The 13,865-nt window shown below is 37.3% G+C and overlaps 1 protein-coding gene across 1 annotated transcript in view; it reads right to left on the reverse strand.

Moving 5' to 3' along the window:
• Positions 1-3,641: 3,641 nt before the first annotated feature.
• Positions 3,642-13,865, reverse strand: part of LOC131067459 (ruBisCO large subunit-binding protein subunit alpha) — a 45,025-nt gene continuing 34,801 nt past the window's right edge. Inside the window, exons 7-9 of the mRNA XM_058002471.2 lie at positions 4,708-4,958; positions 4,352-4,552; positions 3,642-4,164 (exon numbers count right to left, since the gene is read on the reverse strand). Coding sequence (XP_057858454.1) covers positions 3,871-4,164; positions 4,352-4,552; positions 4,708-4,958 — 746 coding nt within the window. The 3' untranslated portion in view covers positions 3,642-3,870. The remainder of the gene's footprint in view (positions 4,165-4,351; positions 4,553-4,707; positions 4,959-13,865) is intronic.

A 13,865-nucleotide genomic window follows, 5' to 3' on the forward strand; every position in this document is an offset into this window, starting at 1 on the left:
TCCACCCAAAAATGAAATCAAATTGGAGACAACCACATAACATTTATCAATTATCACCACAAACAATTAAAATCAAAATTGAGACACTTAATTCTTCCTTTGTATTAATAGCACTGCAGAAAGGTATTACATGTTGCTTATGTTCTTCCTTGAGAAGTTTCTTCCAACCCCCTTATCGGTCTTGGTTTCTCCCTTATATACAAAATGGGAGAAGCAACAAGCTTCAGACTGTTACAAAATGACTATTTAGTTTATCCACCCAAAAATGAAAGGATGTGCCTTTTCATTAAAACCAACAAAGCATAATTATAATGTTTTTAAATGAGTACAATTGAAACAAAAACATAACAAGAGATAATTAAAACATAAGAAAAGTTGGTGACCATGAATGCACTCATCTTCATATTGTAAACAACAACCCATGACCAATAGGTCTGGCAAGGTTCTATTTTAAGTTGGAGTAGATTTCATGTCCACCGGCTGGCACTCCACCACAACAATCTTCTAAGAGTTTCAATTAATTATTGGCTTTCCCATTGATATACATCATAGTCACTGGGCCACTTGTAATTTTACACATCAGGAACATTGACCAAGTGATCTTTCCGTCTTTTATCTGTAATGGCACATACTTCAAAAATGAACATTGTATACCCATTATCAAGTGTGACTATCCTTTCCAGAAAGAGATTAAGACTCTAAACATTGATGTCCTTTTCTTCTTGCATGTGGGAAAGGATCCTTGGCAACATCTGATTGAATTCACTTTTCCAATCGCTAAAATCTCTAATATGTTTATCCTTATCCACAATTGTCGGGATAGTCCAATGTTTGAATGTGTGAAAAGAATCAATATTGGCCTTTACCTTTGGTTATTCTACAGAAATAAACTTGAGCTCTTCAATTAAATTTTTCACCAATTATCAGTTGGCTTTGGTGGTGCATGTCTATGAAGGACAAGTGCCTTACTTTGATTGGCCTCTCTACCCCTTACTTGTTCCTTCAATTGGACATTTTCAATATACAGTTTGTTTATCTCCTCATTCAAATCAATTTGAAATTTTTCATACTCAATTAATTTTTGTTGCATATTTGTTACTGCATCTCTCGTGAACATTACAGAATGCATTGTCATAGTGGCCACCTCCAAGGGGGAAGTATCTTTGAGTGTTTTCAATATTGCAGCCCCTTTTGTCTCTTTGACCATATCAGCCAACTTGGGCCTGTTAGTACTTTAAAATCTTACCCATGCAGCTAAAGTCTAAGTCCTAGGGTTGTAGCATGTCCCCTTTACCCCTCGTTTAGAGTCAAATTTTGCCACTATCAATGGGTCTTCTTGATGCATGACTTGGTCTAATAGAAACATCTCTTAAAAGTCATCACAGGAATAATTAGCATGTTGCTCTTTAGTACCATCTCTCTAGCCTCATCAAGGGTAACATCTATTTCATCAAATCTTAGTTCCTTGAAGGTCTTCATTGCAATTTCATCTTGTTGTGATTCATTGACACCCATCATATTAATTTGCTTCTTTTCTTCAAATCCTTCATCTTTATTTTTATACATAAGCCTTTCATCTTGAGTGTTTTGATGAATTCATCTTCGATAAATCTCAAAGAATTTGCAACCCTCTCATCTTTAGGATCTTCTAGAAATGCATCCTACTCATCCCTAGCCTCATGCCCATATGCTTCTTCTTCATACCTAGGGGCTCATCCTTGAGGTTGATCCACTCCCTCATCATCCTTCAAAGCTCTCAAAGCACTAGCAACTTCATCAGTGTCACCTACACCTTTGGTGTCATCATATGGCTCTAAAGGCATAGGATCATCTTTCTTTGAGTAATAGAAATATTCTAGCATAGTGAAAAGTGACAAATAAGCATATCTAAATAATACTAATATAAAAGCTCTCATTAAGAACTCGTGCAACTAACATGCTCGTATAGGATTCAATCTTCCACATAATCAGATTTTTCCTTTGATCCTATCCAATATAGCCTATTTATTTTTTCAAAATTGATTATTAGGTAGTAAAAATACGATTTAGTAAATGATATCATTCCATCATACATTTTTTTAGTTGCTCTATGCATTTACACAAGTCCAATATTGTGGTGTTGCACTTAACTTGGCCTGAACATATATTATTACCTAGTATATCATATTAATTCAGAGTAGATATTAAAGTTGTCCATAATTCATCTTAATATTATCATTACTCCAATCCTAATTCCTAATTTCTAATTCCTAATCCTTTCTCAATCTTAATCCCAAAAGAGGGCATTGGCTTGTCTTGGGCGCTATGACACCACCTCCCTAATTTAGCTCAGACATCAGGAACATCAATCCCTTCATCATTGGGGCCCTTTTATCTTGGAGTGGATTTACTCTGCCTCTCCCTAACAACACCCATCTCCCTTGGGGAATAGAATTATAATTGATTATTTATCTTGGAGTGGATTTACTCTGCCTCTCCCTAACATCACCCATCTCCCTTGGGGAATAGAATTATAATTGATTATTTATCTTGGAGTGGATTTACTCCGCCTCTCCCTAACAGCACCCATCTCCCTTAGGGAACAGAATTATAATTGATTAAGTATTTAGACTATGAATATATTTGTCTTTCAATTTTTATGAATGTATTAAAAATTAAGCATAACTGCCATACGTATTGCAGTCTATATTAATATTATTAATATTACTATTAGATTTTGCATAAGAATATTACCAAGCTGCATATATTAAGCACATACCCAAGCATACTGCTAAAAACAAAGATGTTACTGCATGTAACTTAATAACAGTTCTGATCTGATCTGATCTGATCAATGGTGATGATCACTAGATGCTTTTGATTTCTTTCCTTTATATCTCTCAATGTAAGGGAGAGGTCACACCTCTTCATCATGTATGCCCTTTGGCAAGAGATACACCCTTTGAAAGAGTGCAACTCTTCATTGTTTGTGTCCTTCGAAAGGGACACAACCTTTCACAATCAGATCTGCACTTCTTATTTAAATCAGATCTGCACTTTTGATTCCCAAATCATCCCCCCTCAAATGAAGGGAGTGCAACTCTTCATTGTTTCTGTCCTTCGAAAGGGACACAACCTTTCACAATCAAATCTGCACTTTTGATTCCCAAATCATCCCCCCTCAAATGAAGTTATCTTCTCCCTTTTATATCTCATGTTTGAGGGAGTCACAACTTTTCATTTCAGGTCTTTTGACCATTCATTAACTTCATTAAATTTTAATTATATTCTTTTATATTTTAATTTAATTTTTAATATTTTGATTTTATTATTATTTTTTATTATTAAATCCTATTTCAAAGTGGGGACATTACACCCTCCGCTGTTACCAAGTCTTCTTTCCACTTAAGCATGCACATATGAAGTTAGTGGTAGTGCTTATTAATATTTTGTACAGAATACAAGGTGTTTCCTCTCATATGGATGGACCCTCCAAATCAAGCCTGCCCACACTGCCCATAAATTACAACACAAGAACTGGTTAAGCCTCTTGCTGCATTTCAGTGGCATGCTACCCAAGATCATTTTGTCTTTCATTTTGGTTGGATAATATTATGGATGAGAATACTAAGCATTGATTTTGTGCAATTGGGTACACTATGTTCCATCAGAATTTTATCAGGCACATACATCATGATGCATAAAAAATATCATACAGCTTATATATGTCATCTGATGATGATTTTGTCTTTTAAAAGTGTCGTTCACTTGCACCTATAGGCCGGTGACAATCAAGATGTATAAAAAATATCATACAGCTTATATATGTCATCTGATGATGATTTTGTCTTTTAAAAGTGTCGTTCACTTGCACCTATAGGCCGGTGACAATCAAATTACATCAGTGATCCCAGGAACATGGGGAACTTTAGGTTCTGGTTTCCTGATTTTGTCAACTACAATCGCCTGAGTTGTAAGGACCATGCCCGCAACTGAAGCTGCATTCTCTAGAGCACATCTAACAACCTTGGTAGGGTCAACGACTCCAGTACCAACAAGATTTTCATATACATTTGTCATTGAATTATATCCCATCTCCCAGCTGGAAGATAAAATCTTCTCCACTACAATTTCACCCTCAACACCAGCATTATTTGCAATCAATTTTGCAGGAGCCAATAGTGCCTGCAACAAATTCTGTATAAGAAAAATAACTGATATTTTTTAAAATACTTGGACATGGGAACGTAACTGGAAATCAGCATATTTTGGATGCTTATTTTAAGCTCAGACTATAAGTTCCTCACAATGGATTGCTTGTCGGAGCACAAAAAAACAGGTCAAACAAGAAAATAATAGCTATGATATGCACCTTCTGTACAATGTCAGCACCAAGACGCTCTTCAGGGCTATCAATAGATTCTTTTATAAATGGCACATAAGAGGAGAGATGCACATAAGCAGCCCCACCACCTGGCACAATACCTTCCTCAATAGCTGCAAAGGTTGCATTCTTTGCATCCTCAATTTTAAGTTTTCTATCCTCGAGTTCAGCTTCAGTGGAAGCTCCAACCTGAAATAAACAGTGTACTTTTTAGTTTGTGTAATTCAAATACCACAAAACTTGCTTCTGGTCTAGACAAAACTGCCATTGTGATGTTCATTTGAAAAGTGTAAAGTTACCATATAGACAACACCCTATTGGGCAAAAGAATAATCTAAATGTACCTTGATGACAGCTACTCCTCCTGAGAGCTTTGCAATTCTCTCCGATAGTTTCTCTTTAAGATAGGAAGAATCAGTCTTTGCTAGTTCAATCTTGATTTGATCAATCCTTGCCTGAACTTCATCTTTGGTGGCTGCATCAGCAATAATGGTGGTTGAATTTTCGGTTACTGTAATTCTCCTTGCAATACCTAGCTGCTCAATAGAGGCATTCTCCACATTATAACCCAGTTCACCAGCCAGAAAATCCGCTCCTGTCAAAAACATTTATATCCTATGAAAGCCTATTAATGTAAAAATTGAATTATATTAGCTTTTTAAGACTTATTACTGGTAATTATCTGTCTCACATGAGCATTTTATACTATAGTGAGGTCGTGGTGCCTGCAAAGGTTCACCTTGTAAAACCACTGTCAATGGAATAATCTTCAATTTATTAGGGTATACAGGAGATGGAATATTTTAGACCTGGTGACATAATATTATAAGAATGCATATGAGGTTATGGATTAGCCGATTTGTGGTGCACATAACTTGTGCTTAGATAGGATGAATAGAATGGGTAACTTTCGTAATTACAATGTGTGACTTGTGAAATAAGTTATATTTGATTAGTAGCCAACCTAATAGTAAAGGGTTTACTCTCCTTCACTATCATTTGATAAGTGAATATATGGAGAGGGTATATACCATTGTTGAAGAACATGGATTACAGAATACAGATTATGAATAATTTCTTTTAAATAGTAAAGATAACAATAGCAGATTTTGCTCTCATATCGGGAGATATCTTGGAATAGTTTGTTCCTCCAAAATATCTTATGGTATAACGGTAACCCTCAACATAAGGATGAAGCTGGTAGTCATTTGATAGAAGCATAGGCCAAGCATGGTCACAGATTTCTCAAACAAGATACAATGACAAATAACATCAAATACCCTTCCACTAGAAAATGACTTGTCAACATTGTTCCAACATTCAAGGACAGGAGAATGGATCTAACTTCCAAGGAACAGAAAATATTTTTCTGGATTTTAGGGACAGTATGGGGATGGCTATCAAAATAATAGATAAAACTAATACTTTGCTTTGTTCAAATACAAATTATCAAAAATATCTATAAATAACATATATAAATAAAAAATTCTGATGATGGGTGGCTGCATTGATGCTGATGACGCCTTGCTTCTTTTTCTCTATCTTTTTTCTCCTATGGAGGTGGAGACATCGGTGGAGTTTGAGATTTTGGTGTTTGATAGGCTTGTGTTTCAGCACCATTTGAAGGTTTTGGGAGCCTTTCTAAAACCCAGTTTTCCAGTAAACTTATTATGTTATTCTTATGTGGTACTGGAGGTGAAGGTTCTAGGAGCCTTGTTAAAACCCATTGTTAAGGTTAAAGGAGCCTGGATAAATCCTTTCGTTTGTCTGATTAGTCTTTGATGGCTTCAGCCATTTGCTTTCACAGCCAGTGCCTTAATGCTTAGTTTGTTTTGTATGGCTGTGGATAGGCTGCAGGTTGTTTGTATTATATCTTGTTGCAGCGTTCTTAAGTGGGTTCCGGATCCCTGCAAAATTTGAGGATTTCAAGTCCCTCCAAAACCCATTGTACGGAGTTTTCGGGTCCCCTCAAAACCTGATTGATCATTAATCAAAATCATAAATAAGCCAAAAAGAAGCTAAACTTATTAACTTCTTTGATATCATAATCCAATTGATCGAACCAAAACCATATAGATATAATGTGAATCGTGATTTATACTGAGATGCCAAAAAACAAAATGTTTGCTCATGAATAGTACATTGGTACATGTTGTGACCTTTTCACACATCGCCCCATTGCAAATGGGGGCCCCCCTCTTTCCTGTTTTCCGTGTCTTATTAATTTAGGGTTTTGGCAGTAACTGGCAATTCTGAGCTTCTTGTGTCGAGTCTTGAATTTTGAAATGTGATCATGTCTAATTGTTATTAGGGTTTTGAGATTTTGTATAGGATCAAGTGCGTAAAATGTTAAATGTTTAGGTGATCCTAAATTTTGTCGAAGTGTAGACCTTTTGAGCTTGAACGAGTTTTAAACGTTCAAGTCAGTGATACTTTTGTGCCTAAGTGTTAAAGGGTCCTTTAGGAGTTGTTTTCTTGCTCCTAGGAGGTTATCTAAGTTAAATTTGCACTTTATCCCGATGGAATTCCTTTTGTTTCGCTCAAATTTTGGTGAATTTGCCTAAGTCCCGATGCGTTTTATTGAAGACTTAAAGTGTTTAGTTGATTTTGAGTGGAAAAATCATCAAATTCCTCATGAAAATCAATGTTCTAGTGGTCAAAAAGTCAAAATTCCTGATGGGAGGTGCTTTTCCCCCCACATTTCCGATGACCCATGATTTCCCCCCCTCAAAATCCTAATGGGAGGTGAATTTCCAAATTTCCACCAGATTTCCGATGGACCCAATTTTTCCCCCATTTTTTCCACTAGAAGGGTAAAAATTTGACTAAGTGTTGGAAAATTGCCCTGATGACCCATATTTTTCCCCTGGAGGGTGCAAATGACTTTAATGCGGATGAAATTCACGTTCTTGATGAAGATCGATTTTCCACCAAGGCAGTTCATGATTAATTTTGATGGATTTTTTATGGAGAGGATTGCGCTGATGAAAGGTGAGTTTCCCCAAGTGGCAGTTTTGATGAAATTTTGATCTGGATAATTATCCAAATAGGGGTCGATTTTCCCCCAAGGTGATTTTTTTAGCGTAATGACGAAATGAGGTGGATTTTTTACTCCAAATGCAAATCGATTTTTCTCTTGAGGTGTTTTTGGGCAGATTTAATGATTCTTGATTGGCATTTTTATCCCAATAAAGGGTGATTTTTGACTTTTTAAATAAAGTTTATTTGGATTTTTTAATCCAAATATGGGGCGATTTTCCCCAGGAGCCCAAGTTTGATAAATTTTTGAAAATTTTAAAAGTAAATGGGCCCGAATCTAATTATTTTTTGCATTGAGTAACGATTATTTGATTTTCAAAAACAATTATTAAATGATTTGCAACATTAATTAATGATTAAATATTTTTCCTAGTGCAAATCGATTTTCCCAGGCAAGTTTTTATCCCACATTGCTTGTGTGGTGAAGTTTCACGATGAAAACAAGAATAAAAGGACCCAGCCAACATCAAAATAATATTATCTTGTGCTGATTGTGATTGCTCGTGGCTGATTTTGAAGATTTCTTCTAGCTGGGTGATTTTGGAGGAGTGTCCATTGGACACCATTAAAGGTTTGAAGCTGCAAATTGGTAGTTTGTTTGCCTTCTACACCTGGGCGCTGCCATTGGAGGGCAGGTTATAGCAAGATTGGTGGCCATTTTTGCCACATAAATCGACTTTGGTGAGGTCGGCCATTCTTGGACTTGGGTGATTTTATTTTTGGGGGTGATTTCCTCCATTTTTGGAGTGGATTGCTTGCATTTGAGACGCGCCATTGCTGATTGTTGGCTGTTTTATTCTCAGACCTGCATATTTCGCCATTGCTGAAGGTGATTTGACCTCCATTGTTGACTGGAAACATCATTTTTCATACTTATTTTTTCCATTTCCAGTCACTTCATCCTTGGGCGATTTTGATTGAAGGTCACTTTGGGCATTCTTGAGGCATTTTTAGGGATCACCATTAATGTTGCAGGTCTGAAAACTCCATTTTCAGTCTGTCTTCAGACTTGGAGTTCCATTTCCAGCCACTTCACTCTTGGGCGATTTCACTAAGGAGGTATTTTGGGGCATTTTATGGTCATTTTCTGAGCATTTGGTAGAGTTTTCACCGCTGACTTGAGTCTGAAAACTTCATTTTCAGATTTGTTTTCAGAATTAGACATTTTACTAGTCCTTATTTGTGCTCAGATTTGACAACTTTGACTTGGGAGGTAAAATTTCATCGATTGCGAGTGTTTATTCATGGCTGCGACCTTGTTATGAGACTGATTTTAAGTGTTGCAGGTTGTCTTCAGACCTATTGGCAGCCATTGTTGAGTTTGGGAAGGTGTCTTCAGACTTTCAAATCTGAAAATCAGAACTTTATTCACCTTTTCCAAATGAAATTTGGCCCTTGGTATACTCCTATGACCTTAATTTTGATGAATTTTCTGAGTATACTAAATGTCTTCAGACTTAGTTAAGTCTGAAAATGATGATTTTAAAGGTTTTATGAGGGTTTTGGACCCTATTTTTGTCATATTTGCATTCTATTTTCAGAATTTGTTAGAAACGTGGATAAAATTCTTGAATTCCATTCCTAAAAGGTGCCTTAAACATTAGGAATCAGAACTTATCTAATTCTGAAAATAGCTATCCGGATGATTTTTTCCGAAGTTATTGACTTCCAACTTTGTACAGGTACCATGTCTAAATTCAAGATTGGAATTCGAAAGGAGCAGTTGAAGATTGTTCAAGAGGGATTCTATCCGGAATCCAAATTATCACCCCGATGGAAAGATATCACAAACACAAACATGCACTTCCTAAATATGGAGTGGATGCGGCAAAGGATGTTCGGAACAAGGAACCAGATTCCCTCTCCTACCTATGCAAACATCATGAGGAGTGGTATTTATCATGCCGCTGGATTTCCACAATCCATACAATGTAGCGAGTTGATTTTGGAATGCGCAAGGCACTATGATCCTCTCTCCAGAATGATTTGGACTCCCAAAGGGGTAACCATTGCCTACCTTGTTGAAGATGCGATTGCCGAAGTGTTTGGAATTCCCCACAGTGCAAACATGAAGGATAGAACAAGAGAAGAATTTGAGGTGAAGTACAAGTCGAAGGCGGATGCATGCAAGACCATAGTGAACAAGGAGTGGATGATTGAGTCGAGCCTCATCATTCCAAGGCTCCCAAGACACTCATGTGCACAGATTTGAAAGAGGAATATAGTGATTTGGTATTCCTACTTAACCGAGTGATGGGGATGCCACAAGGCGCATTATTTGAAGGATAGATGTTTTATTTTATCCAGGATTGTATAAGAGGAACGATGATCAATTGGTCATAAATCGTCAGTGACAATCTGGATTTTCAATTGAGAAATGTGGAAAGAACTAAGTCATTCGCCATGACTTCTTACCTTGTGTATATACTTGCAAAATTCGTCACATACAAAGGATTGATATGCAAAGGTGAAGTTGGGAATGGACAAGGACAATATAGAAGCTATGAGTGTTATCCACAACTAGACATGCATAGAATTGAAGACTACAGGAGGGTGAATGATGCATTCACCATGTATATTACGAGGATGTTGCAAGGCAGAATCCACAAGAGGTTGTTCAAGGAGGCAACGGAATTGATTGAACAATATGGATCGTGGTACAAACAATTTCCCACTTTCACATACCTAAGGATTCAGGGAATCCGAACCATACAAGCTTCCTAGGTATCCCACACGTAGAATGATTCTACTTAAGGTGGTGAGACAACTTCTGGAATACAATTTCATCTAGAAGGAGAAGCATAGAATGAGAACGACTTTTCCTATTGCCATAGGAAAAACATTGGAGGTGTGCCAATCCGTCGCTACAACTAATACGGTGATTGATGATTGATGAGCTTGCATTCTATCGCCTTGGAACATATAAGAAAAGAGACAGTTTTGATCCGCATAAAAATGTTGAGAGGATCAGAAGAGATAGATTCATACACAAGGTGGACATTGAAGATTACTGGGCTAACCTGATGGACGAATAAATAGTGAAGAGAAGAATGTGGTCCAAGATGTCCGTGGATTTTATGAGAAAATGTGAACTCTTTCTCATTCCTGATCAGATATTGGATGATAGTGATCGTACTCATCCAGAGTATGAAAGTGAAATGAAGAAGTCTATCCTATTGCCTAGTTGGTCGGAACAAGAGGTGACAGAATTGAATGTACTTATGAGCGACGTCATGTATTTATCCAGAGAATGGGTCGACAAATAGATGAATAGATTGATAGATATGGGTGTTGTCTTCACATATGAGAAAATGAAACAGGTGGAATCCTCTCTTGAGAATGATTAGAGGAGAGTTAGCGATTTGAGGATTCATGCAAATGAGGAGAGCCAAGCTCCTAAACGTAAGAATAATACACCTGGAGAATCCAAGACGAAGGGGAAGGAGATAGTGAATCAGGATAAGAAGAAGAAGAAGCAAAAACCTAACGCTCCTTTGTCTCCCCTTAGTTTCTTGTCAATCAAGGAGATTGACATGCCGGAGCAGAACAAAGAATTTGAACAGTGTTCCAACACCATGATTTTACCGGATAAACTCGGGAGCTGCATACCACAACTCAATCTGCACCACCAAATGAAGATGATGAGCAGCCGGGATCTCCTACTATCCTTTTGGAGGTTAGCTTGGGAAATAATGTTTATGATTTGACTAAGGACAAGGATGATGATGATGATGTTATCTTGGCATTGAAGGAACTCAATCGAGAGATGTGTCTTGATGATGGAATGGCAATGTCCACCATTCCCGATTGGTTGATGAAGAGCATGGAGAAGAATAAGAAGGTAGTAGAGGCTCAACCTATTGATGATATTGATGATTACTTAGCTAGGAGCAATCAAGTGAAAGAGCCTAAGAGGGCTAAGATACTTTCAAATATAGCCAGAGATGAAACGGGAATGTGGATTGCACGGGTGGTTGTCCTGATTGGTGATGTAACTATGGATGCAGCTACTCCTATGGATTTCCAAATCACTTTGGTTGTCCTTGGACGAACTACAAAAGAGCAAGAGTTCCAGGAACTTAGTGATACTATCAGGGTGATCAATGCAAGGTTAGACAAGGAGATTAAGAAGAAAGAGATGTACAGAGAAGAGAATATCAAATTAAGAGAATATATTGCAGGGATGAGGCGTGAGAATCCCACCTTTGTTTCTCCTATTGCAGTTGATCGTGGACTACATATTGATCATGAGGCAGCAAGAAAAACACTTGCAGAGTTGGGAAAATGGATTGAAGATGTAAAGAGGCAAGCGGATGATTTCCTTACTCAGTTTGTCCAGGCATTTGACAGGACAATGGCGCTCACATTCAGGATAAAGTATTTGGAAGGAGTTTGGGATGAATTCCAGCCCATTCAGGAGAGGACTATTCGTCGCCTTAGAGTTTTAAAGAGAATTTCGATGTCCACATTGATTCAGGAGAGAGTTGTGCATGATGGAGACAGATACGATTTCCATGGTTGGCATTCCTCATTGGCCTTTGAGGAAATCCACTTATGAGCATGCACGAAAGGATTGTGCAAAGATGGAAGGATCGATTCAGGAGATACAATCGAGGATCCTTACATCTATTGAGGAATTATTGGGAGTAGATGTCAGTGTTGCCAGCGGTCTACACTTAGAAGAATTGAGAGATAAGATGAAGTTCATGTCCTTCAATCAGTTGGATTCTTTGAAAAAGAATCAAATAGATGATTTGGTTTCCTTGCTGATCCATGTCCATAATGCGCAGAAGCTTATGCCAGATTGGGAGAATACTTTGGATGCTTGTTTTGATGCATTGGATGTGATTGATGTGCAGCAGGATACTTTGCCCAACATTACCATGGAGTTAGATGCAATATTGGCTACATTCTTGGAATATGTTGTGAAAGAGAGGGATGCAGGCCGGAATCTTCTAAAAGATTCCCCACTTGATGATTAGGCGTCATTCCATTGGGTCATATGTTGGTGGCTCCATTTTTTATGTACACCCTAATTAGGGCAACTTTAGGGTTGTGTTGGCATGATCTTGGCCCTTGATTCAAAATGAATCTTGGCCATTCATTTCTTTTGAGGCTCTATATAAACCTCATTGCCTCTCATTTGTAAGAGAGATTTTTTAGAATTGTCGGTTATATGCTGCAGATTTGAATACAAGTCATTGTTCCATTGATGGTGATTTTTGTTTAAGTGTTGCATGCATTTGTGGTTCTCATTGCCTCCAAATTAGATTAGAAATTTAGATTTAGAATTTGCTTTCAAGTATTTTAGATTGAATGAAAGAGTTTGTTGAATGCATTTGTGTGGAATCCATTTAGTCATACCATTAGCCTCTTGATGATTGTAAGCATGCTTTGCGTGGTCAACTGAAATTTTATGTGCACTTAACTTCAATTGTTATACGTCCATTGTTATGCATTAACTTGAATGGTATCAATGTTTGATGGTAATGATTTTGAACATCTTTGAAATATACCTTAGATGATTGCACTGAGCTTGTGTCAAATTGTTCGATTTGATGGTAAGACCTTGCCCAGTAGGATTCCATTGAATCATCCATCCTTTTTTTGCATTCTAGGTTTTAGAATAGAATTCCTAAACCCTATTCCTTTTTGTCTTTTTTTAATAAATCTTTTGCTAGATTAGAACCAAGAACTTCATTGCAAAATCTTAAGCCATTGGCATAGCCCATTCCAATTCCAAATCCATGAAAGGTTCCCAAATTGAACAGTTACGTAAGTCCCCAAGTGAAATCAGCATTATCACATCAAGCAATTGAGTTACCCACATGTCAAGAACTGACCGTAGAAACCTTGGATTCATCATATGAACTTCTAGTAATCTTAGCATACACGGTGATTTTGTTCAAGAGGGTAAAATACTTTGGTATTTTATTTTGTGTTCATATGTGCATAAAACACACATCAACAGTACATTGACTAACAAAGCTCATAAATCAGAGTTATCCTCTGTTTGATATGTCAGAAACTGCTCATCTTCCTCTTCTTCTTCCTCTCTTCACCTCTTTGCCTCTCTCTAAAAATGATTAGGTTGAGTGACCTTGGTGGGTCCCCATGTTTAGGTTCTATTTGTTTTAGTATTTTTTTTGGCTGTTCTTTGTGTTCAATGTGGGGGAAGCCCTAAAGTTTCTGGACAGCCAAGAAATGTCAGGATGATTGGAAGTTCCAAACACACATTCTGAATAGGGGATGCCAAGGAGTCCCCGAAAAGAACAAGAAAAGTGCAGTCATCCCCAAGACATCCCTCTTTTTAGGAAATGTCCCCAAAATTTCTAGAAAATGGGGGACAGGGAGTGGGCATTCCCTCCGATGTCCCAAGACATCTAAAGGCATTTGGGAAATCAGTGCAAATTTATTAATTTTGTTATACTAAGATTTAAATTTGATGACTAAGGTAAATCCA

Source organism: Cryptomeria japonica, chromosome 3 (genome assembly GCF_030272615.1).
Source record: "Cryptomeria japonica chromosome 3, Sugi_1.0, whole genome shotgun sequence".
Taxonomy (NCBI): Eukaryota; Viridiplantae; Streptophyta; class Pinopsida; order Cupressales; family Cupressaceae; genus Cryptomeria; species Cryptomeria japonica.